We start from the raw sequence: 26462 nt of genomic DNA, 5'->3' as shown, positions 1-26462 counted from the left end.
AAAATGATTTGAAAAAGACAAAATTATTCAATTTGTGCGATAAACACTCAGTAGAAAAACGTTCTCACATGCAGTGAACGCCATTGACTTGGTTCACTTGGTTGGGATTTTGGAAAACTTCAATAAGAAACTGAGAGTAATCAATGGTTCACCCTAAAGATATTTATTTAATTATTTTATGTGCGCAAGGTAAGCAAAAATACATTCCTATTAATTCTATAATTTAAGTTGTTAATTGTGGACCAATTTGAGTCTTTAGTGAGAGTGAAAGATTTTTTAAGCACGAAATTACGAACAATTGGTATATCAGATAAACTTTTTACAAGTCGAATGCGATGACTCCATTCTCGAACCAGTCTTTTATTTCCACTCACGGTCACGCGGTCACTTCATCATGGCGACTGACAATGAAACACCAATTGTGAATATAGAGGACATAATCTCGGCCGCAGAAACAAAAGATGAACAGAAATTTAAATCAACAGAAGTAAATAAATTGATCGAACCCCAATTTGATGTTAGAAACCTTTTATTAACCGACATAAATATTGTGGAAAAAAGTAGCTCCAAGTGAGTTTTTCCTTCTTTACAATCCTATTGATTTATTCTGACATTTATAGCCAAGACCCCATCTCGTAGTGCAGTCTTTCCTTATAAACTTTTTATTGTATTTATTACTGAACGTAGAAAGAAGAAAGATGAAATTCTACGTGACATTGCTCGTGACAACACGCAATTTCTTTTGAATTGCATCTGGAAGGTTTGAAAATTCATATTTTTTGGCGAAGCCCATGGGCATAGGTCCATGGTTGACATACTCTTTTGTAAGGTTCAATTCTATCTCCACCAAAGGTTTTTAAATTGTCACATTTAATTTTAAACTTTTTTATGTAATTATGCTCTGTGTTATAATAAGTAGTGTAGCCAGCCTTCACAGTTTTCTCCTGCTGTGCAATTTTCACAGCATTATTTCTTTAGAAATCTGTTGTTTTCCAATGAGTAAACACACAATAGTTGGCATAGATAGGCCAAATTTACGGGCTGGCTATGCCAGTGAGTGTGATATTGCAAAGTTTAAATTCATTTTTTGTCTATTTTGTCAGTTTTATATGTAGTTCTAGATATAGTCAGTGTTCTTACTTTTCCAGCTGCCAGTTGAAAAGTGTGAAAATGTTGTTTTGGTACAGGTTAGTAGAAAACTTGTTGCTTATGGTTTTCTTAAAAGTTGTATTTTTAAAATGAGAATGCTTCCTACGTAGTTTTTCCATTCTTAAATTGCCATAAAAATTTTCTGAATAAAAAAATTCATGATTTCATCATACTTTGGATTCAGCAAGTGCCTATAGGGATATAAATTATATAGTTGTGATGCCATGTATTGTTTTGCATCATGCGCATCCCTAATTATGATAACTTACTATGCAGTATACATAAGCTCTGATTCATAGAATTTTTCACAGTGAGTACAAACAGACTGTTGTCAAAATTGAACAAAAAATTCTGCGTAAGTAACTTTTTAGCCATTTGGATGTTAGTTTTCAAGAATTTGTCTGCAGAATTTGTAAATATGTATAATATTTTGTAGCATTTTTGCTTATGTCAATAGTTAAGAACGTCTTCTAAACCAGAATTTGCTTCTCCAAATTTAAATAGTAAAAACTTGGAGACTGCATGTACATATCTTTTTTTCAGTGCCTTACTTACCACATTAAATGTTTCAGCTTCCAGAAGCAACAACTGTTCTTCCACGAGAAAAGCAGGTTTGTTCCTAAATGCAGTGGCATAGCTAGAGGTTGTGCTGAGCCAGACCAAACATTTTTTAAACATTTTTTCTAACTACTTAAACCTAAACATTTTTTCTAACTACTTAAACCTAAACATTTTTTTAATATTTTCTAAACTTTTTAAACTTTTTAACCCACTAAAATTTCAATATTTGTTTATAATGTTAACAGATAGTAGTGAAAAACAAAATCTATATCTAATGCTTCATTTGTATCTTGAAATACTTCATATTACTTATTTCACCCCGACATCTGCCCTAGTCATTGCCTAAAAGCACATGGAACGACATTCGCCCGTTTTTGGTCATGCTCTAGTTAGGCCAGCACGACCAAATTATATATTTCTAAGCGCTGATTGGCTAGAAAACCTCACAGCCTCTTAAAGGGATATAGTCAACCTTAGTTTGGTCGTGCTCTGATCAGGCGGGAACGACCAAAACATAAATTACTAATAATATATAAGGCTGCATTGAGTCGTACGCATGCTCATTCGCGGAATATTTTCCTTTGGTCGTTGCCCAACTTTATTCGCACGAGTATTTCAAATATTGTCGAATTATTTATCGTTTTACTGTGTTATTGAATTTATTTTTGTGCGTGAACATAGAAATTAGTAAAGAACAGTAAAAACGTTTCGTCTGAAGCTCAAAGAGTCAGAGATATCGTTTCTGAGCTTTTACAAAGTATTGTCAGTTCACGCAACGCTATGCAGTAGAAATATTTTGTTTGTATGACACGGCCCTACGCTCACACTGAAAACGAGAGATAAAGGGTTCCGACAGTCTTGGTGCGAAAGGAAAGATTGGTTGTGCACTAGTGTGGAGAAATGGCGGTTATTTTGTTTTCTTTATTTACTGTTTCGTTCAAAGTCCACTACATTGACTCAAATTGATTATGTTAACATGCATTATTTACTGGGTGATTGCCAAAAGCATGAAATATCAAAGTCGCACATTGAAGCGTACATAACCGGCGGCACAGATAACTTATGTTGCCACCAACGGTAGTGGAACTTCATTTTTGTTATCGCTATAGCACGACCAGTTGTTTTTGTCTAGCTACGTCACTGCCTAAATGTATTAACTTCATTGAAATTTTCCACTTTGTTAATGTAATCTTGAAATTTGAATACTTCTATTTCACAGATTCCCAAACTAAAACCACTGACAAAATGGCAAGAATTTGCAAAAAAAAAGGTATTGTAGGATGTAGAAGCACAGTGGGGGATAGTCTGAAAGATAAATCCAGTATTTCTTACAGTCCGCTTGAATGTTCACTAGCTTCTACACAAGCATTTCAACCAGCTTCTCCACGACCTTCTTGACCAGTTTCTTGACTACGTTCTCCATTGGCTTCTACATCAGTATTTCCTTTAGTTTCTCGTTTGGCTTCTTCACATGCTTCTCCACTAGCTTTTCTACTTGATTCTCCACTGGCTTTTTCATTCCTTTTTCCTCTACAGTCTCCAATATCATCTCCACTTGCCTTTTCACTTGCTTCTTCTATAGTAGCTTCTCCAGTATCAACATCATTAGCTTCTTCACTAGCTTTGTCATTACTCTATTGTTGAAATATCATTAATTGAGTAATGCGTCTTGTTTTTTTACATCTCATATCTTGAGTTTGTAGGCTAGGTTGTGTTTGTTTTATCTCAGTATATTTCATTTTATATTATGCTGATGAACTTTTGTGTTACTAATAATAAAAACGTTACCGTTTAGTATTACGCTAGTTTTAAAATGTGGTTTTTACATTTACCCTTTCAAAATAGATTATTAAATGCTTGTGTGAACATAAACAACTCACGTTTTACGTACAAATTCACTGATCTCATTATCTGCTTTAATTATGTCGATTATTAACGTTTGTCGTGTCTCTTAGACTACGTTTTCCCTACTCCGGGCAAAAAAGTGACTGAAGAATTTGATTGCGTTTATACCGTGATCCGTTTAAATTTCTCTACAGTTTTGCGCGTGTTTTCAAATAATGTATCTTGCTGTCAAAATTTGTTAGTTTTTTGTAAAGAATCGCGCCGTTTCTCGTCTACACATTGCTAGATGTTTATAAATCTAGCCATAAATCATAAAAAAACATTGATTTGTAAAAATTGTTACGGAATTTTTCATGAAAAGCTTTCCAAAACATAAAATGTTCACCATTCTCAATAATGCGCCAAAATTTGGGACGAATCGAAGAGAATTGGTATCTAAAGTGTGGCGAAATATTAACGGTTAGCTTTTTACCCAACGTTGCGTAGCGCTCGTTTTTGTTTGACCACGTTTGGAAAGTGTGGTCGTATTTCTCCAAAAAGTGACGTTTTTAAACAATTCCACTCCGGCGTAGTTTAAAAGTAACTCGATTCTGTTGCTTTTTTGCGCCGTTTTCAGACCAATCCGGAGCAGTGTTAACGTAGTCTAAATGCAAAGGTTGCTCAACGATAATTTGTTACACCTAGTTTAGACAGATTTTTTTCTAGGGAATTCGAAAACAGAAACGCGGAAGGATGCTTTGGGATGAGACCACCAAAGTAAGATGATTGTGTGTGTTGTTTGTGTGTAAAAGAATTTTATTTTCTGGTTACTCTCTTTATGTGGCGTTTGTTTCAATGTGTAAATATTTCGGTCTTGCTATGTAAATATTTCGCTGCTCAGTTAATGTAAAAAGACTACATTTCTTAAGGCATGAATAATGATTTTTACAAACATTTACGTACAAGCTAATTCACTCGTTACACCTCTAGTCGCTGGTTATTCTCCTTAGTTCTCACCAATAGACACTTACCAAATTTGTTTTTCGGCCATGAAAACAGCAACGTCAATGACTTCATTTTCAGCCTTGATTTCATGCTATTGTTTTGTGTTCAGTTCGTTTAACTGAATATAACTGAAAGGCTTACTCCTCCCAAAATTTAAAGCCAGCAATTCAGCCATCGCAATTTTTCCATGCTTAAATCAAAGAGTAGTGTTAAGCCGGATTTCTACTTGCGAATTTTTTCGCGCAAAGCGATAATTTAGTAATTTAGGCATGCGCGGTTGTTCAACAACGTCGCATATACACAGCGATAAATTCGCATAAACTGTTCGCAACGACGAAAGTTTGAGTTGTTCGATTGATGTCTACTTTTTTACTACGAAAAAATTCGCCAGCCAGTCAGTTTTCAGTGTTTCTGATTTGTGATGTCCATCAACTATATTCAGTTTTCAAAATGTCGGATTGTGAGGAGTTATTAGTGACTCTACTCTACAAAAAACCCAACTATTTTGAATAAGGAATTTTCTTAGACGAAATACGAAACAAACCATGCTTATGGAAACATATTCCTGGTCGTAAATACTAAACTGTCGTTTATGTGCCGGTTCAGCCGCTTTCTATGAATGTTTTTTGTATTTCGCGGCTTATTATTGCTAGTGGAAATCATGTATCCATTCGCACGAAATTTTTCACCTCGAAAATTAGCGCTTCGCGTGAAAAAATTCGCAAGTGGAAATCTAGCTTTAGATAATATTCAGTTCAATGGTTCTGTCAAAAAAATTGGAAGTTTTTACTACAGGAGGCCTTGCTCTTAACGCCACTAAAAACATTGAAATCATTCATTTTGATCATTTTTAACTTCAATATTACAATTTAACATAGTCATGGCAGCCACGCTGGGGATTTAAACGTGCAAAAGATGACACAAAAGAATGGCTAATAGAAGTGCCTGCCAATGCAAGTAAATACTTATCCTTGAAATAACCAGGCGCAAGATTTGCACTACAGTTATATGTAGAATTGGTAATTTCTTGTTTGTATTTTGTAGACCCTTATGAAGACCAGTTTTTAAAACGTGAAAAAGACAAAAAAGAACGAGTGGCGAAGAACAAATATCAATGTCTGAAAAACATGAGTCGTTCTCAGGAATTTAACAGTAAGACATTACGTGAGATGTGTAGCCCAACCGATGTAATACTTTTGTTATCCAAGGGTGGTTTTTTTAGGCACCCCCCCCCCAAAAAAAGTCTTTCACCCTCCTGTAGATATGATACTATTATAGGCTTGAAAATTGTTCAATAAGACCTCGTCAGCACACCTCCTTGCAAAATCTGCTCCCCTTCTGTCAGATGAACGTTGATTTGTCCATGTGTCTCTGTAAATGTACTATGCTCACTGTGCATTAGGAAAATATATTATTTTCGACATCGGTAATAATTCTGATTTTAAATATAGCTTCACTAAATCTTCTGTCTAGTGATACTACTGCGCCGCATCAGTGTATTTAGTAGAGAGATTAAGCAAACACGGCGCATCGTCTAAAGGTCCGTTCACACTGAAAGCTAGAAGCGGTGCTGAAACAATATGCCGTTACTCGTCCAATTTAGCCTTCTATATTTTCTATTATGTCGTAAACACTGAGTGCAGCGTTACGGCATTGCACTTAGTGTGTACGACATAATATCAAATATAGAAGGTTAAATTGGACATGTTACAGCATACGGTTTCAGCGCCACTTACAGCTTCCAGTGTGTACATACCTTAAGACGTCGTGAAAATTGCGTAAAAATGGCGTGATATTGCCATATATGGTTGGGTCCACGCCATATCTACGCCATTTTGACGGCGACTTAGACGATACGTCGTGTTTTCTAAATCTCTCTATTATCGGTGTAGAAGCCATGGTTGAACGCGTGGGCAAGTTTGGTCATGCTATGTAAATTTCAGCATCATTTAGTAATTTGCAAATTTTTTTATTCGTTTAGAATCAATTTCAGGTTTAACGCCTTCAGAGAAACCGTCGCGAAGCCAGGTTGGTTTGAAACATACCATAACTCACTATCGTTTGGTTCATTAGCCAATTTGAAAATTTAACACACATATTCTCATTCATACTCGTTGTATATAACTCAGAAATCGATCTCCCAGTAATCAATGAGGATATCAAGAAGTGCGCTAATATACGTATTTCAAATGAAACAATCAGTGAAGTGAAAATGCAGTTTTCGGTTATTGTTTCGGGTGTAATTTTGAAGTCCTACTCAGCGAGTGCCCTAGTGAGATTTAGGAATACAGTCTTTTCTGATTGATTTCATGACAACACAGGCGTAAGTCTTTCTTGAATTCTATATTCACGAGTATGATTCTGAAAAACATTTTGCAACTGCATAATAACATTAACATGTATGTATAAAATTGTATATTTATAAGTATCGAAACAAAACAGAGCAAAATTGAATTCATTATTTTCCATACCGATGCAAGATTAGTGGTGTACATAAGTCATCATCATGCACATCTCCCCTCACTCCTCTTACGTTCCTTGTAGGTCCATTGCTTTTGCGCTGTTGATGAACGAGTAATTTACATAATGTGAAGTGTTCGTGGAGGGTGGGTGGGCGAAGGATGAATTTGAACGATATTGTTTTTCTTTCTCAGATAAAAGCTTCTATCAACGCTGCTCGGCTTTCTACAGCATCATTGGGAAAGTTTACTCCGTCCTTGGTATGTGAAGTCATTGTTGATTTTTTATGTACCTCTTCATGACAGTTTTTCAATTTAAACGGGAGAACTTCAACTTTATGATAAATCTAATAGAAAAACGAGAAGTCACCAAAGACAAGTGGAACGAAGAGAAAGGTTTGAGTTTTACTTGAGTCTTTATTCTACTGCCGTAAAAAGCATCTTTTCAACGCTCATATCAGTTCGTCGTTAAACGTGAACTTTGCATGAAAAGCATGCTGTTTGCTCTGCTTTCTTTTTTTACATCAATCTTAAATTGGTGTTTCTACCCGATCCAATAGTTGTTTTTGTTATCTTAAATTTATTGGAATTGTTAAAGGTTAACGATGGGGTTAGAGCGTGGGTCGCGTTCATTAAGTATTCAAAAAGTAACAATGTTATTGACTGTTGGAAATTATAAAGCATTGTATACAATTATTTGCATTCGCGTTCAACTGGTAACTGTCCCGAATTTTTCGCGTTTGTTCACGTTTCAAACGTCATGTTTGTCTCGCGAAACGTCGGATTTCAACTAAGTAACGTAACGTTTGCTCAGGAAGGTTTAACGTTTGAGGAACAATTTGAATAGGTTTGGTCATGTGATTAACATGTTTATACGATTTTACATTGATAAAATGCTGTAGCAACTGAAAATTACATGTGTGTACTTCAGGTGATTTGCAAAGTTTGATAACTGACCATATAACATAAGAAAGAGCTATTACAAACTTAGAAATCTGCGATTTGTACAAACGTGACATTCACCAGTTGAAACCCGATGTTTTGTTTGACAAATGTGACGTTTAAAACGTGAACAAACCAAAAAATTTAAGACATTTACCAGTCAAACGCAAATGATAATACTTTATTGTGTTGCAACAAACGGATCGGCTGACATTTCTGTTAGAAATGATTAACTAAAAAATGTTTACTTTCATATGATGGTCAATGTAACTGAAGATGTTTCGTCTAAATCAATGTCTACTTCGATGAAGTTTCAACCAGATTGAAAAATTTGCCTTGTTCACTATAGTTCGAAACGATTGTCGGCGACCTTAAAGCAGAAAGGGAAAGAAATTTGGATTTGTTGGGTAAAATCGGGCAGAAACCAATTCTGGACGTGAAAAAAGCAACTAATCAATTATTGAATGCTCAACAAAAGAAGTAAGTAAATAAATGTCTTTAAATAAGTTGTTCCTAATCAGTGACTAAAAACATGATTAAAGTAAATTTTTTGAACCCGGGAGTATCGTTACATGTTTGTAAATGTAGATCGTCCAGGTTGGTATAGTCCTGAGAAGGACTGTTTTTGTTGTTGTTGTTGACTGACGTTTCGACAACCTTAGCGGTAGTCATCTTCAGAGTCAAATGAAGTACGGGCGCTCACATAGAGGAACGGGCGCTCACGACTTACAAACATGCACTAGCTTTTTGGTTCCGCTACGTAGATGACACAATCACAGCACTACATGCAGACGAAATTGATGACTTTCACACTCACATCAACAAACAGAACAGTCACGTACAATTTACCAAAGATGTCGAAGAAAACGGAACTCTTCCTTTTCTCGACTGTTTGGTAAAACATGACAATCAAAAACTACGAACAAGAGTTTATCGTAAACCAACACACACTGACCGACTACTAGACCAATCATCTTACAACCCTACATCACACAAAGCCACCACAATCAGAACACTAACAAGACGTGCACAAATCATATGTGATTCACCGGACGCTACACAATGAAAACAACTGTCTCAAACGTTTTTTTTCACAAAAACAACTATAACTCTCACTTTATCAAATGCAACACTTACAAACCCAACGAACCCAACGAAATGAACAACTCAGTGACAACAGCAACGATACCTTACATCAGAGGTATGTCTGAGACTATCTCGCGTATCTTACGACCACACAACATACGTGTCGCACATAAACCAATCACAACGTTACGACAAGTACTAACGAACATAAAGGACAAAGAACAACCCAACGAACGACAAGGTGCAGTTTACAAAATAAACTGCTCCAACTGCCACGCCTCCTATATCGAGGAAACTGGCAGGAACTTAAACATAATATTTACTGAACACAAACGAGCTACTAAGAAACAATACAAGACTAATCACATTGCCGAACATCACACCGAATCACAAAGCACAACATTAATTGGGACTCGGCAAAATGCATTACTTACAGTACTGACTATAGACAACGGCTTACATTAGAAAGTTGGTATACCAACTTGGAACAAACACCCCTGAACAGATCACAGCAATTACCGGCACCTTACAAACGAATAATTCACAAACAAACCATCAACTAAAAACATTACACTTCACACTAATTCACAATGACAATACACAATTGACACATTCACACATTTCCTGTACACACAATACAATGACGTAGGAACCAGATAACAAATACGGCTAAACTGATGTTTACTCCTCATTTGACTCTGAAGATGACTACCGCTAAGGTTGTCGAAACGTCAGTCAACAACAACAAAAACAGTCCTTCTGAGGACTATACCAACCTGGACGATCTACATTTACAAACATGTAAAAGCATGATTATTAAAGTCAAATTATATTGCTATTTATCTAACAATATAACATTTTGTGTTTTAATTACACTACAATATATCTGTAATGAGGACGCCCGTTTTTTGAAAAGTTTACAGAAAGTCCCGAACTAAAACTTGAGCCATTGCCTAAACAATTTGTTGTTCATAAAAAGAGGATGGCAAGGCATGATGGGATTTTTTATGCCTTAAATTGTCTGGCATTAACGTTCAATTTTTATGTTTGGGAAACCAACTGCTACATTCGTAATTGTATGTGATGATTAAGATTCTCGTATTTCAGTAAAATACAAGTCCATATTTTTTATCAAACCTATATTTATATTCTTTGCGACGGCGGATGCTATTCAACATTTTCGGGCAAATCACGACAAGTTTATTTAACCGGCAATATCTTACGAAATACGTACTTTACTTATTGTTGAAAAGATTGCATCAAAAGATAGATAAGAGAATTATCTTTCTTTTATCAATTTCACCGCAAACAATTCTTTTTAGCGAACACAAACAAATTAGGCGGAAATGGACGTGGAGGAAAATGTCATAAAATTTTGTAAACATTAATAAAGTTCACCAGAGGTCGCAGTTCAAGCTCAAGCTATCAAAAATCCGAGTATCACACAATAAAATGTACTTTATTTTTATAAGTTTTCCGAAATTTCAGCCTTCTGCGAGTAAAATTAATGTAATTATGGAACATTATCAAGATTCTTCTTCCTAATTCTAGTGCATGTTGTCTAATCGCACATATCTCGAAAAATACATGAATTATCTCAAAACTAAAGACATCTTTGGGTAGACCAGTGTTTCTACTTTCACTAGATTCTAAATTTTTTTCTCAAAACTATTATAAGCAAGCTACATCAATATTTGCGCAAAGAAAGTGCTTGATAAATTTACATTAAATTATTCATTCACCATAATCTATCCCATTTTTCTGACACTGATATTCAACTGAAAACAAGAAAAAACTAAAACAATAAAATTCAGTACAATACCACCATCCTACAAAAGTATCGCGCACTTTTTTTCTCTTGAGAATTCAGTGGAACTTTAGTACCACAAGATCATTACTTATACTCTCTGATGACCACCAGGAAAAAGACAAAAAAAATATCACACAAAATAGATGCATAGCAGGATTTTTTAATTATTCTTTTCTCAATAAAGCATTTAACACACGATAAAATGATTAAAATAAGAATGTAAACCAATTTCAGCATGCAATATCTTCAACAAAAGTCTGTGTTTTTCCCCTGGATGTTTAAAAAATTGATGATGAAAGCATCAAACATTGATGTTTCTGACCTAACCTAACCTAACCTAAGCTAAATTATAACCTAACTAATAGGAACCTAGTTCTTGTATTTTTCACTTTTAGCATAAACAAAAGAAAGTACTAACTTATCTATATTGATCAAACTGTGAGCTCTGATAAATTTTGAAGCTGTCATACTTCAGATGTGGACCATGCCTGAACTTACTACACTGCGGAGCAGCACAATAAATCTTCGCCTTTTTCTGACCTAACATATAACAGACAGCACATTGGTTTTTTGTCCCTTGCTTAGCCACTGCTGTCTGCTGGTTCATGATCATAATGAAAGCAATCATGCCTTACTAATTTTTTTCTTAATTGCCGCCACCCATACTTACCCGGACGCTTCAAGACTTCCCCTTCTACTTCCTACTGATTGCACTGAAACAAAATAAAAGCATTTACTACAGCAATGTCAACTAGGTGGAAGTACACAGTCTTCCAACATTTATAGGTTTTTCGTAATAAATTATAGGAAGACAACAGTTGATCAAACCTATCTACCTCACTCATGTTCTTATTATACCTATCTATAACTACAGGTTGGGGGGACCTCTGCCTTCCTAAAATCCCTATTTCTGGCCTTTCGCCTAGTTGCTATAACTAGTTCATTGGCATTGTATATGGTGGTGAGAAGGGAAACTACCTTATTATCATGTCATTGAAGTGCGATGATCATTTATCCACGTCTCCACCTAATGGCTCCTCGCTTAGATTTCTGAAATTCCTTAATGTTCTGTAAAGCTTAGGTAATCCTAACCTAACATTTGCCTGACGTGGGGCAACCAAGCTCAAACAGATCATGTGCTAATCTAGGGGAGCTGTAAAAATTGTCAAAAAAAATATGTGATAGCCCTGATGAAAATATGGTGCCACTAATTTTTTAACTATATCATACCCCAACACATGTGAAGAAGAATCGGCAGCTTTTTTACCTATGTAAATCTCAAAGTCTAAAGCATACCCATTCTGACTATCCGCAATGACCTATAACGTAATTCCAAACTTAGCTGGCTTGTCTTTCATGTATTGCCTTATGCCTGACCTACGCTTAAATTTTATCATGCGCTCATCATCTGCCAGGTTTTGTGATGGTTGGTACAAATCTTGACAACGACCTTTTGAACGTTTCTGCAAAAATTTATCAACCTTGCTTAACCTATGACTCTGGTCCTCACTTAGTGTATCTACAATGTGTAAACAGGCCATAATAGCATTAACTCTATCAGATGACAACATCTTTCTTGCCCACAGTCCATGATACAAGGCCCATATATATCTGCAATGCTATAACATGCTCAAGGTTGTTGATGGTGACACCGAACCAAGCTCCATTCTTATCCATATAGTACAATTTCTGACCTTGACTGGCACATATGTCTGCATATGCATAAGTATGTGTACATATCTGTTGTAGCATTTTCTTAGTGGAAAAGAGGAGGAAAAACTCTAGTTTACTATTCATTGACCGAAGGAAACACTGCTAGTAGTGAATGCCGGGTGGGTGTCGTGAGGGTGTAAAATGTGGAAGTGGATAGTTGGTGTCTGGGTCACTATAAATAGTGTGAACTGGATCAAATCGTAAGTTTAGTTGAGATGCACTGCCTGTATTTTGTTGAGCCCTACCTAAAGCAGGTACACAGGTTGCCTTATGCTTGCCTTTTCCTCTTCCTTTCCCCTTAGATCTAGCTGTACCCGAGGATTCCCCTTTACTAGATGCAATTCCCTCACTAAGTCTAACAGATGTGTGAGGTAGGTGATTAAAGAATAGAGCTATCTATTTTTACGATACTCATTGTCTCCGATTGGTCTTCTTGTGCTTCTTCGATAAAATCTTCTCCTGTGTGTTCTAGAGCCTCAATGACATCCCTGAAGTCAATAACAAATACAAACAATCGCAAAGTTACCTATGCACTTTTCGTCAAAGGTTTTTTTAACAGTTTAACGTGGGCGAACGGAATTTGTTGTGACTGTTTGCTGAACTGCGTGTCTGGATGTAAAAAGTAGCTTATCAAAAACAAATATCTTAGTTTGTGTTTACAAGGTTGCCTTCTATTTATGTACAATACCATATTCTGTTCAATGAACGAACTCATTGATATGACATCATGTAATCATTTATCATTAAAGGTCTTCAGAGGAAAAGAAATCTCAAGGTGAAAAGAGAGTAAAAGGCAGGAAGACGAATAAGATGAAAAAATCTGCTAATGTAAATGGAAGAAAGCGTAAAAAACAGAAGTAGAATGTGACGAAAAATTGAAACGTTTTTATTCAGTTTATAATGATAAATAAAACAGTTTCAATGTCGAATGTCGAATTAAAGTTGGTGAACCTCTATTCTTTTTCGTGCAGGAGAAAAGCGGAAATGTATTCAACAATAAAACGTATTCGGATTTCCTCAAAGTTACCTGGTACCGGGATTTTTGACTATCATTCACTTTTAAGTGTTGAATAAACAATTTAAGTCAGTGAGCAGCGTGCCATGAAATTGATTCTAAAATCCTAAAATAATGATGCGAATATTAATGAACAGGTTTTCACACTTGAGAGAGGGAAGAATATTTTGATCAAGCAAAATGTAATAGACATTGTAAAAAGTGGAAATTTTTTGAAAGTGTCATTTACTGTTTAGGAACTCTAGAACCTTAATAACATTTTAATTTGCGACATTAAATACGTCAATAAATTAAAATGCGACATTAAATAAATCACCGTTGCCACGCTCGGAGTTACGAGTTAATATTTCATGTGATTAACAACTGGAGCGTGTTGAAAGTGTTTGTCGTTGCTAACGACAACACATTCACAAGGTAGTAGATTATACACTCAAATTTCATATAAACTTAGACTTACTAGTACGAAGGGTTATGGACAGCGTGTCAAGTGAAATTGAATTGGAAAAACTGCTTAACTTAGCTCTACGCTCGCCTGAAGTTGGGGCTGTTAACTTTAACGCATTGCATGTTGTAATTGCCGAGATTATTAAGTCCCTAGGACTTGGGAACAAGCTCATCAATGTGCAAAACACAACCCAATTCAATGGGTCTAACAGTTTTACAGTCGTAGGTAATGGTCGGGTCGGTGTTCATAGTCGAGTATACGATAAAAATTTAACTTTTCTGGAAAATAAAGTGAACAGTTTGGAAAATAAACTGAAGATCCTCGAACAATTGCCAAGCAACGTCGATATCATAAAAATTGTCAGGGAAAAAGATACGAAAATGTCTGTTGGTAATATTTGGCAATTTATTAATATTAACCGAAGATTATCCGCCACAGAAGAGGCCATTGGAAAGGTAAGTTGTCTCGATTAACGAATTCAGGGTTTCTATATGCTGGCAAGGAGATAAGTTTACCGAGTAGTTTACAACTTGTATTCAGTTTTCCGATTTACTGGAGAAAGCTGTTTCCGAACTGGATGAGATCAAAGATTTTAAAAAGGAACTGTCCGATTTAAAGAAAATTGTAACAAATGTGAGTGAATAACGTTGGTTGCTAAAGCAAGAGAATGGAAGCTATTGGTTTGTGTTGTATTCAATTCGTTTTTTGTTCTTAGATCGAAATTGACAACAAACTAGTGAAAGAGAGATTGAAGAAATTGGAACAATCGGGTACGTGTTCAGATTTCTGACTATTTTTTATTTTTTTGTTATCTCATTTTACCTCGATAATTTTACATTCATTTAATACAGTTTGTTTTATGTTTGATAATTATTAGAATTACTTAAATCAAAATAAGATGATAATTAAATGAAACATAAAACAAATTAATCTTACTATTTTAAGCCAATTTTATGCTTAATATTTTTACGGCATATATTTTTTATGGGATGGTTTGTATATTTTTTAGTGGATGATTTATATTCTCAATATGTTCACCTATTTACCTATCATTCCGCAACAATTCCCCAACCCCCATGTTGTGTCCATCCAACCATCTGAAGGGTGGGGCTGGAGCTAGGTTGATACTATCAGACATACAACTATAATGGCTGTGGGTACATTGGTATTGAACTCAACATTGCAGTTATAAATTGTAAAGTCTCTATTGATTTCACCATTTAAGGTGAAGGAATTTTCCATCTGAGGAAATTTTGAAATGGGAATTGTGATCATACCTTGCAATTAATTTTCTAAACTAACAATTGGTAGACAAAAATAGGTAGCCCTTGTCTTAAATTTACATATTTACTTCAAGATTTTAAAATTTAATTTTCTTTTCATTGTGTCTTTAAAATTATTGTCGATGATCAGTAACATAGGATTTTTGTTTCATTTACTCTTCAACAGTATTTTTTATTTTCATCTCTGTTTGCTATGTTTTTCTCAAATTTGGAGAGCTTTGAGCTTAAATATTTATTGATGATTTTCTTTTTGGGGCTACTTTTTTGTCTACCCATTGCATGTTTAATTTGGTCAATGCCGACACTTTTCAAGGTTTGCTCATTAAGAATTGTTAAAATTTGTGTGATTTTATCTCATGCATTATTCATATATTTAGACAACCATGAAGATGTTGAAAAATTGAAAAATGTCAAAGATGAGATTGTAAGTTTTTTTAATAGTAAAAAAAGAGTATATATCTCACCCAAAAGCAGAACCAGGGGCATTGCATACTACCAAGTGACCTTTTTTCTGTTATCTTGATTACTTTTTCCTGGTTGCTTTAGTTATGTTTGTTATGGTCAAGTGATATTTTAAGGATTTTACACCATTGTTTTATACTGGGAGGCCATTGCTTAATTAACTTATATAGGGCATGTGAAGCATGAGCTATGCAGCAGAAGGTCTGGAAATACCCATCTCCAGTGAAATTGTAATAAATGCTATTTTAATCACTTGTGGAATAATTTAATAACAACATAACAGACATGTTATGAAATATACATTCTCACTTCAAGTGAGCAATATATTAATTGTCAGCAATGAGCAACGAGACATTTGAAATATCAATTACGAAAAACACCTAAAGGGCCCAAGAAGTGGGGGCAGTTTTGTTTCAGTGCATCCATCAAAAGAGCGTGGTAGGCCAAATGCCCTTCCTAGCTACAGCTGACCCGAAAACGTTTTATTGCAAAAAGAACAAGTGAATCTATTTTATACACTTTTAACGTTAGAAATTAAAATTTAAGCTTGCAATTTGCCCCCTGTCTGAAGTCCAAACCTGAAATCTTGAATAAGTGTTTGTTGTTTCATGTTGAAGATTCAAATATTTGCACAACTCAACAAATAGTTTTTTATGCTTTGTTTGACAAACCTGGTAAATTTATTTGTTCGAGGAAAATCTTCAAAACAGAATTAGATCCCTGGCAACAAAGAAAGATCTTGATGAATATATGAAGTGGGCTGATTATGAGTACGCCTTAAAAAATGGAAGCATAGAAGAGGCAAGTCGACAGCTTGAAGTATTACCAAGTAATGAGGTGTTAAAGAAGATAAAGGAAGTTGGTGATTTGATTCATGGCCATCAAGCTATAATACATGGGATTCAAGCATTGCAGGTTTGGAACAATAAATAACACTTAGTTATTGAGGCCGAAGAAAACAGTGTGTTTTATATACACAAGTTAGCCGTTGTTTACTGGCAAATTATTTTCTCAAGCAACTTGCTGGTAGACAGCTGAATTTTTTCACTCTCACATGACATACTCTCATGAAACAATAGGCAAACGAAATTTGCAAGTTGGTATCTAACATTCCAATAACCTCGCTAATTTGTTGATTTCTGCTATAGATTGAGTTTGAGTCATCTTGCTCAATAAATCTTGACAATGGCTTCTAAAACTGTCATCGATTTGCTTATCAGTCGCTTTTAATTGTGAAAAACCAAATTTTTTAGTGGAACAGATTTTTCATCTATTTCATGCTCTGTTGAACTATCAAGTTTTAAAAAAACTTACCTACAGCAGTTCTTGATGTTTCATAAGAACTAGCCCATCACGATACACGAACTGGACAATGTTTTATGGCTAACTTCTTGTGTGTCTTACAAAGGAAAAAATGCTCACGAAAGCCGATAAGGATGATTTGGAAACGCTTAGAAAAAAGACTCAAGGTAATCATATCTACATGTTAAGGCCAAAATAGACTACTTTAAAATTATATTGCGAGTAAGTAGTCAGATCGAACTTCTAGTTAAACTTCTGCTCAGACTCACGGACTCGTCAATAGCCAACTCTCGCAATGAAGGCCATTTTGTTTTGAATGTTGAAATCTAATGCGCACGTATTTGAAGTGAATGTGATATGAAAGACAGTTTTTTGTGTACGTTACTTAGAGGTGCCTGATGATCTTATTAAGCAACTGAAAAAACTTCATGGAAAATTGGAGGGCCTTTCAACATGGAAAGACGAGGTTTGCTAAAAACTATGAAATGATCATATGCATATATACTTACCTACAAATGTCGTATTGATAAGAGTCCTGGGACCTGGATAGTGCTATATATTTTACAGCATTTTTTTCGATTGTAGCTACTGAAAATCTCTTCGATGGCAAAAATTAAGCTGTAAAATAAACGTTGATTCAAAGACAACAAAGTTCCATTATTGTGACGTAAAGATAAACACCTTTTTTATTAGCTATTCATTTAACAGAATTTTTTTCGATTATAAATAAAATCTCTTCGTTGACAAAAATTAAGTTGTAAAAATGTTGATTCAAAGACAACAAAGTTTCATTATTGTGAAGTAAAAGCATTTTTTCGATTGTATCATATAGGTGGTTTATCACTTATAGCTAGATAAATGGTTTAAACAAACGATAACTCTCCCCATTCCATCGTAACAGAGCGTGCGTCTCAAACTTTATTGCATCTTTATTTATATTATATATATTATATATTTACCCAAGGTAGGCAACTATAATCGCTGTTGCGAACACATGCCTTTGTATAAAGTTATAATACGTAAAAAACAAACAAGAATTCAAAATAATAATTATATCACCAAGAAAATAAGATAATTTTTCTATACATGAATCCATACTTAGCTTTTAAAAAAGACGACAAAAATCCCGGAAATTATGCGTAAACATTTCAACTTGTTTGTAAAATTTTTCTGTCTCCATGCTGGATGCCTCATATTGGTGCATACGCCATTATTTTCAAAAATAATTTAAACGTCAATAGATTAATTTGAATTCTTGTTTGTTTTTTACGTATTATCACTTTATATAAAGGCATGTGTTCGTAACAGCGATGATAGTTGCCCACCTTTGGTAAATATATAATATATATAATATAGATACAATCAGTTAATTCAAAGACAACAAAGTTTCATTATTATGAAGTAAATATAAACACCTTTTTCATAGGCTTCAAAAAGTCACCATTTTATGGGCAAGGCCTATCACTTATTAAGGCGTAACCCTTTTCTTACTGCCATAGCCACCTGGAGAAAATATGTGGCCCGCAGCAAATTTTTGTCTCGCTGTCAGTGACGTCATTTTTTAAACATTTTCAACTGCATGGAGTGTGTGAACGTCAAGACAACTATGATTGATTTAATTTGTGGTCTTTTTATCAAATCTGGGGTCTTTGCAGATGTTGGGGACCAAGGGCAACATGCTCTCCCTGTTGTCGGGCCTATCTGTTGTTCAAAGGTGGTTTATAGTAAAACTCATCTGGATTGCTTCTAATTCTTGGTCTTAAAATTCAAATCTCTATTTCAAACCTAAAGTTTCATTTCATTTTTGTCACATCATACTCAACTACGTACCTATGATTATGTTTCAGAATGGTCGTAGTTTATTGGAAATGGAGCAAAGTATGAAAGAATTCCAAGATAATCTGCAAAGAGTAAACATATCCGTACGAAATCTTGTAGAAGATGGTGATCGAAAACAGGAAAACATTCTCGTAAGTTTGATGAGATGTATTTTAAGACTCCGGAGCGTGAAGCTCCTATGCAGGGCAGTGGTCACTTAAGTCACGCAGCCCAAACCAACGTTATGCGAAGTTGGTCGCCCAGTTAAGACCATTTTCCTGTTTAGCGCTGATATACAAATTAAAACTTTTTTAAAATAAAATTTTAGCTCAATGTGTCTTAATCTTTCTGTGTTACTAACGCCTAAAAGCGTTTCATGAAGACTGTTCTACATTTTGAGCACTAATTTGGTTTTTTACTAACGTACAATGAACGACAATAAAGCTGTGAAGTGTAAACACAATGTATTTCATTGTCAATGAAATTAGCAGAAAAAATGAACTCAAAATATGATATGCAGTTGATTATCATAGAAAAATATATCGGGTAGCATTGGATGACAAAATTTTACCTGATACCAGTATCCGTATCAGGATGATCTCTTACGTAAATACATCAATTCATGACAAAACTGACTAAATTGTCTTCATTATTCTCAGAGTCTGCAGTCAACCACTGAGACTTTGGATCAGACGAAAGCGGATAAAGATTCAGTTTCCATGGAAATGGATACGGTGAGAAAGCCTTTTCTGTCACACAAGACTTGCGGTTGTGAATTTATCTCACTTGCGTGAATTTAGCTTTCCCTATTTTAAATGTATTATGCTAGAATGAAATTTCCATGAAAAGTTTCGTTATTTGTTTGAGACATACGCGTAAATTGTTTATGACAATTTTTTGTGTCTGTACGTGCCAATTTACATTTGTAATGTTTGGTGGAAGTTTAAATTAACTTAAATAATGTGTGGGTAAGTTTAAATTGTCATGAGTTATGTGTAAGGGTAAGTTTGAATTAATATTAGTAATGTTTAGTGGTAAATTTAGATTAGCATTAGTAATGTGTAGCCGGTAGCTAAGTTTGAATTAACATTTGTAATATGTGTGGAGGTAGATAAGTGTAAACTGTACGCCTAAACTGCCTCATGTTTTTGCATCCTCAGAAAGCAGAAAAAGTCGCCCTGGACAACATGATCAGTCGATTAAGGTTTGATACAAGTGTTGGAGGATTGGAGCAGTCAGTGCAAAACATCCTCAACAGACTGTCTTTACAGGTTTGATAATGAATCCTTCGTTTTTCGATGAGAAGATATTTTTCCCATTCATGTTTTTTCCCCATGTAGCCATGTTTCTGCATATGTTCTCATGTTTTATTTTTGTATGTAGTCATGTTTCTTCCCATGAAGTTGTGTTTCTTTCCATGTACTTCATGGTTTTTTTCTTCGAATTGTTGCACTTCACATATTCTTGTTTTTTTCCCGTATACTCCTGTTTTGCCTCATGTGCTCTTGCTTCCTTCCCAATTTTTTGTGTGATAAAGCTGTCTTGCCTGCCATGTACTCGTGTTTCCTGTTGTCCTGTTTCCTGCAATTTTAATGTTATTCGTGCAGGAGGCAGCACTCAAAGATGCAATATCGAAATTCAACAATGAGGTCGATGGCAAGTTGGACCGACTGGAGATAGATCCTTTGAAAGACTATATTAGTATGGATGATTTCTTTAATGCCCATGCAAGGGGTTCTGCGGTTAACACCCCTAGTCAAAATTTGCATGTCATTACATTTCTTTATCCTTGAATTGCAATTGAATATAATTATATAATGTTTTTATACTTTATAGATAAACGTATTAAAGCCAACAAATGCAAACACGCCGACTTACCTGGTGGCGATGATTTTGCTGCCGGAATGACAAAGTAAGTGGAACTTTATTAGAATCACAGCCGTTTGGAGGATGCCGATTGTGATTGACATGATCTAAAATTAATTATTCTTTCGACGACCATAGTGATGTAAACATTCGGTCATGGTTATGAAGTTTCTTGCCTGAATTTTATAAGAAATGTTTGAACTTAAGACATCTATGAAAAATCTAGATTAGACAAGGAAAGCGGGGCATATTTTCATGGGGGGCGGCTGTATATAGATCGCCAAAGTTTGTTGCAGTGATTGGTCCGGGGAAACAAAGCTACCCCTCTCCCTGCTTCGTGATCCCAGTTGGAGTATGTAAAGAAACGTGGTGTGCATTGTGTAATTACCCACATATTGACTTTAGATGAGTTTTTGATTTCCATTCCTTTTTACTGAAAAGTTTTTTGTTTCAGACCAGCGATGAAGTTTCACTGCATATCTTGTGCAAGACCTGTTGAAATCAAGCCAGGAATGTTAGTTGATTGTTTTTGCCATAATGTATTCTACTATTTCGTCCACGCTAGAGATTTTCATGCTACTAAAACGAGCATCGTACTGACTTATGGGCTTCAGGGATGGACGTACTGGGAGGATGTAGAAGAGGGTGTACTCTTTCTAGTTTTGGCTAGAGGGAGTGCAGACGTGGTTTCAATTTCCATACATATCGATATACTAAGCAATTACGCGAAAGTGATTTTGATTTGAATTGCTGATTGAAGTCCACTTCCAAAAATGTGTTTAATTAACATATTACAATATTAACGGATTTAGCTAAATCCAATCGAAACTACAGCACCTCTCTACAAACTCATCCTTCCTGGTTTTATTTTTAGAATACCAAATTCACGGAAGCGAGTTTTTATACACACGGTTGAGCTAGTTACTAGACTACTTGCCTTGCGCATTTTTTGTAATGAAAATATTATTTTTTTAAAAGTTGAAAAGCAGCATCTTTTGTATATGGTTTGTTTGCTATAACAGCATCGTAAAATCATGTATCTTCATTCTTTGCTTTCGTAGGAATGTGATTCCTCTTCCTCAATATCCAGCATTTCCACCCTCGAAGTCATCCCGAGCCTACGCACCTTATGAGTTAGAGCAGATGCGACAGAATGCTAGGGGGTTAGTAGGGATACCGAGGTGGAAATATTCCATGTATTGATGATATATTGAGAATAGATAATAAAGCATTGAATTTAATGATAAAAACGACGTAAATGCGATTACGTCATGTTTAGAATTTTTCTTAATTCAGGTATTATGATGGATCCGATCATGTATCCACTCGGCCCTGCGGTGGACAACATACCATGACATATAGCACAAGACGCGGGGGAAAGAACGTCAAGTATGTTATATTATGTTTGTATCTTGTATATTTCATCTGCTAAGAATTTTCAGTTAATCCGTGTAGCAATCAACGTTTTTCTAATCATCGCACAACGTATGTTATCTTTATATATAGCCTTTGCCCAATGTACCTTCTCCAATCTATCTTATTTTATCTTCTCCAATCTATCTTATTATATCTTCTCCAATATTTTATTTTATCTTCTCCAATGTATCTTACTTGCTCCATGTACTTAATTTTATTGATATAATGTTCTCTAATGTATGTAATTTCTCTCAATATAATCTTCTTAATTCACTTAATACTTCTTCCAATGCACCAACTCTTTATGTCATCTTTTCGAATTTAACTTCTCTTAATATAAACTTCGTCTAGGGATAATTTTTTATAATATAATCTTTCTATCAATTAATACAATGTTTTTAATTTGCGTAACTATTCTTAATGTAAAAGATAGACAATATGGATAAAGTTTTATTCAAACACGCTAACCTCGTCAACTCACGTTTTTTTCACGAGGGGCGTATGAAATAAAAATTTACAGCAAAATGAAAAGTACATTTAAAAAAACATAAAAATACTAAAAACTTAATTGCTTAATACTTAATTAATAAATATTAAATACTTTTGAAATACAATGAAATACATATCAAAAATACTACTTTGGTTGGAACTTGACATAGTGTACATGAAGTTAGGTCCTGTGGCGAATCTAGGGTAAGTCAAAATAACTGCAGCACATTTTGGCATATATTTACATTTCTTAGCCCTTTAGAGGCATATGTATTGGTGAACTTATATTCTTTAAAAATTCAAAACCAATGGTGTTTTTCTGAAAGTACTTTGAATTCAAAATTAAGCAGCTATAATTTATTTTTTATTTTGACGAACGCTGGATCCTCTGCTGGTTAGGTCTTTTTCCGATATGAAATATTCCCATGTGATCTTATTAACAAATTAGGCATATTTTAAGTAAACGACAATAAAATTTTTTCGAAAAAATATTTTTTCAAGTTATTAGAACGTGGTTGTGGTAGGCAAAGACTACTTGCAATATTCCGTAGATTATAGATGGGTTGCATGTTACGTCACGTCAGCCATGTTGGTGGTCAAATACAAAAGAACATTTTATCAATGCTATTGTTGGCACCAGCCAATAGGTGGGTCACATTGTTTCATAATTCCGTGGATATTGGTTGCAATCCAAGAATAGGTAGTTGTATGTTTGTAAATGTAGATCGTCCAGGTTGGTATAGTCCAGAGAAGGACTGTTTTTGTTGTTGTTGACTGACGTTTCGACAACCTTAGCTGTAGTCATCTTCAGAGTTAAAAAAAAATTAGGTAGTTGTCTCACCTTTAATAGTGCACAAGTTAGTAAGGGCTGAGGCCCAATGTTATTTAGTTATGTGTGGGTGTCATAACTACTAAAAACATCACACCTAAATCACACATCACAACTAAAAACATTTCACTTCACACTAATTCACAATGACAATATACAATTGACACCCACACATTTCTTGTACACACAATACAATGACGTAAGAACCAGATAACAAATACGGCTAACCTGACGTTTACTCCTCATTTGACTCTGAATATGACTACCGCTAAGGTTGTCGAAACGTCAGTCAACAACAACAAAAACAGTCCTTCTCAGGACTATACCAACCTGGACGATCTACATTTACAAACATGTAACGATACTCCCGGGTTCAAACCATTTACTTTAGTAATCGAAGTAAGGGTGAACCGCACAGCATTGTGATAGAAGTGTTTGCCTGTCAACAAGATCCTTCAATCTCCTTAAAGCAGAAATTTCTGATGTAACTTTTTTGCAAATATCAAATCAATGTTGTTTTTCAACGACAAATTTTGTTCAAGTGTAACCCCAAAAGTTTTGCACTCATGCACTCGTTTAACACATTTGTGTTCTAGTTTAACTTTTCCTTGAAGATTGGAAATAGTTTTTGAGCCAATTTAAGACTAAGCTCGTAGAAATTAGCCATTTTCTATGGTTTTTTAAATCAGAATTCACGGCAGCATCTCGACGAGTTATTGCATGAGTCGTCAGTACCAATTGTGTTTATTTCATCAACAAACAAGCGATGTTTTGTTCTTGAAAGGCATTGAGGGAAATCATTGATGTATAGCAAAAAATAATGGCCCTATAATAGAACCTGTGGCACTCCACGCTTATTTCAGTGTAACTTCTCTAAATATAATCTTTGCCTAATGTAATTTCTCTTATAACATAATTTTTTCCCTATGTTGCATCTCTTAATGCCAATCTTGGTCTAAATATTATATTTGTTGACAGCAATTTGATTTAACATCTGTCACTTTCTTACTTTACCTAATATAATTAATCTATTACCTTGTCTAACAGATGCGTTCTTTCATTTTCATTTTTACATTTCAGTTACTACTATAAAGAAGACGAAGGCATCGTTATATCACTAAAGTTTGTGTTTTTTCCCATTTGTCCATCGTGTTGAACAAGAGGATGACAAAATGTACTATTGCTAATTTTCATTGCTTCCTTTTAGAGATGATTCTACGATACAAGGTCAAGACGGTCAGGTATACAAAGGAAGAGAGGCGTGGAAAGACAACGAACAATTACCAACGTTACATGTACGTATGTGTAGGACATACGACATTTTGTGACATCATATCACTTTGACTTGATTATTTGGTTATTAGACAAATTCAAAATCTTATTTTACCAGACGTCTCCACCGAGTCCTCCCAGACCACCGACAGCTCCATCTAATCCACAAACTTCCCCACGTACTCATACACCCGTTAGACCGCGTTCTGCTGTGATCCGATAATGTCATTTGACTCATGAAATGTAAGTTTTGAAGACGGTAGTTTGAAAACTATTACTTCTGTTGTAAAAGCTCGCTCACACTTACACGCATTGAAGTAGACACAGAAATTGCGATCCAGTTAATCAATCGCAACTCTATCGATGGCAAGATTTTTACTTAAACACTTCAAATCATGCAAACAGTGTCGTCTTGGATTAGTCACTAGTCGTGCGATGATTTTGAATTCAGAGAGTGGGAGTGAGCTTTTAGAGTACAACCTACAGGATTATGTTCCTACCTCAGCGCTATATGCATAGAACGATTTCTATTATTGCAACCACATTCCAAGTTGCAGTATAGTGATCAGTGGTGTGCCAATTGAAGTTGCGCAAAATCTGACGCGGGAAAGAATCGGTAAGAATCATTGGAAAGAATGTGTGCATGAACTTTTCAAGATGGCTTCTCATGTGAATTAACATCTGCATAAAACTAAAACATTTACTTGGCAGAAAATGCAATTTTTTAACTGTAAACGAGTGATTTTGTCGTGGATAAGGAACTCAAGAAAGCGAACTATAGATTATGTTGCAAAATCTAGCACTTCAGATATCTCTCAAAACGCATGTAAAGTTCTCTATATTAATAGTTCGGGTTCAAATAGGTATTCAATAACCGGTGAAACTGCCCAACACTTACTCGCGATGTATAACGAACTTAAGCCCGAACACATCGTGGAAGAGATTCAACTTTGGGACAAAACCTTATTAAATTTCAGCCTTTCTCACGTAGAAAGCAAATTGAGGATAGACGCCGGTAAAGAAAATACAGACGACAGGGAAAAATTGGAGGCCATTAAACTCATGATTTCACAACTTAAATCAGCCAGTAAAGTAATCATCAGCTCACCAATGTAGAATTATAGTGTACCATATGTATTCAAGCAGTACATCGACTGTGACAACCCGATTTGACATTCACTGACTCAGTTTGTGGATCTGTTGGTCTTGTTACAGGATGACCATTACTCCTGATACGTCATCATCCTATGATTTTTCCGAAGAGCCAATGAAATCATTGGATTTCCAGGTGCCTTATCTTAAAGCAATATTTGGAATGATCGGTTTTCAGGAATTTCATCACATTTACCTGGCCAACACAGAAAATGTCAAGCATGAAGAGCTCATGGGTTATGCAAAGCTTAGAATAATGGAAGTGATTCAGATGTTTTGAATGCTGTCAATGATTGCTGGACAATTCTAATGATGTATATTTTATGAACAATATAACTATTTAACATTAATTTTTTTGAAAATAATTATTCATACATACCCTTGAACCAATGCTTATCCTGTTTTACAAAGATCAACAGATCAGGTCAACAATCAATAAGCCTCTCTTTTTAGCAATTTTCTTGCCTGGATTTATGAAAATTGTTGTTTTGGCGATAAGGTGGTAAAGTTTTTTTTGCAGTGGATTTCAGAAGTAAACAACATTGAAATTTTTTTATGAAAGAG

The 26462-nt window shown here is 35.0% G+C and overlaps 2 protein-coding genes and 1 pseudogene across 3 annotated transcripts; all 3 read left to right on the top strand.

The window, feature by feature from the left end:
* The first annotated feature begins 275 nt into the window (after nt 1–275).
* On the top strand, nt 276–13505 carry LOC124448027 (ribosome biogenesis regulatory protein homolog). The gene is made up of 13 exons (XM_046999039.1): nt 276–570; nt 688–760; nt 1149–1187; nt 1722–1760; nt 2930–2980; nt 4261–4311; nt 5418–5496; nt 5584–5691; nt 6521–6567; nt 7194–7259; nt 7353–7394; nt 8290–8420; nt 13299–13505. Exons 1-13 carry the CDS (start codon nt 395–397, stop codon nt 13408–13410), a joined length of 1014 nt encoding a protein of 337 aa, XP_046854995.1. The 5' UTR covers nt 276–394; the 3' UTR covers nt 13411–13505.
* A 402-nt stretch (nt 13506–13907) lies between these two features.
* LOC124448026 (glutamine-rich protein 2-like) lies at nt 13908–26354 on the top strand. 2 transcript variants are annotated; one of them, XM_046999038.1, is made up of 19 exons: nt 13908–14464; nt 14550–14642; nt 14725–14779; nt 15670–15716; nt 16448–16669; nt 17163–17223; nt 17446–17522; nt 18904–19026; nt 19534–19608; nt 20035–20145; nt 20482–20575; nt 20711–20786; nt 21195–21254; nt 21802–21903; nt 22037–22129; nt 24555–24596; nt 24682–24769; nt 24865–24989; nt 25738–26354. In XM_046999038.1, the coding sequence occupies exons 1-18, from the start codon at nt 14036–14038 to the stop codon at nt 24967–24969; spliced, it is 1953 nt and encodes a 650-aa protein (XP_046854994.1). In that variant the 5' UTR covers nt 13908–14035; the 3' UTR covers nt 24970–24989; nt 25738–26354. The 2 variants fall into 2 exon arrangements, with proteins under 2 accessions (XP_046854994.1, XP_046854993.1); XM_046999037.1 differs by having other exon boundaries at nt 14532–14642; nt 25962–26354.
* LOC124448029 lies at nt 24996–26354 on the top strand (annotated as a pseudogene).
* Nucleotides 26355–26462: the final 108 nt, after the last annotated feature.

Source organism: Xenia sp. Carnegie-2017, unplaced genomic scaffold (assembly GCF_021976095.1).
Source record: "Xenia sp. Carnegie-2017 unplaced genomic scaffold, XeniaSp_v1 HiC_scaffold_23, whole genome shotgun sequence".
NCBI classification, from domain to species: domain Eukaryota; kingdom Metazoa; phylum Cnidaria; class Anthozoa; order Malacalcyonacea; family Xeniidae; genus Xenia; species Xenia sp. Carnegie-2017.
The sequence above is the reverse complement of the archived record's forward strand: the minus strand, read 5'-3'. Positions and strand labels throughout refer to the sequence as shown.

Excerpts from the sequence above, each read along its gene's own strand:
- LOC124448027 (XM_046999039.1), top strand. The coding sequence starts at position 395 with ATGGCGACTGACAATGAAACACCAATTGTGAATATAGAGGACATAATC. Across the intron at positions 4,312-5,417 it reads TTTGGGATGAGACCACCAAA|TCATGGCAGCCACGCTGGGG; the intron begins GTAAGATGATTG and ends AATTTAACATAG. Across the intron at positions 5,497-5,583 it reads AGAAGTGCCTGCCAATGCAA|ACCCTTATGAAGACCAGTTT; the intron begins GTAAATACTTAT and ends TGTATTTTGTAG.
- LOC124448026 (XM_046999037.1), top strand. The coding sequence starts at position 14,036 with ATGGACAGCGTGTCAAGTGAAATTGAATTGGAAAAACTGCTTAACTTA. Across the intron at positions 14,643-14,724 it reads TAAAGAAAATTGTAACAAAT|ATCGAAATTGACAACAAACT; the intron begins GTGAGTGAATAA and ends TTTTGTTCTTAG. Across the intron at positions 16,670-17,162 it reads ATGGGATTCAAGCATTGCAG|GAAAAAATGCTCACGAAAGC; the intron begins GTTTGGAACAAT and ends TGTCTTACAAAG.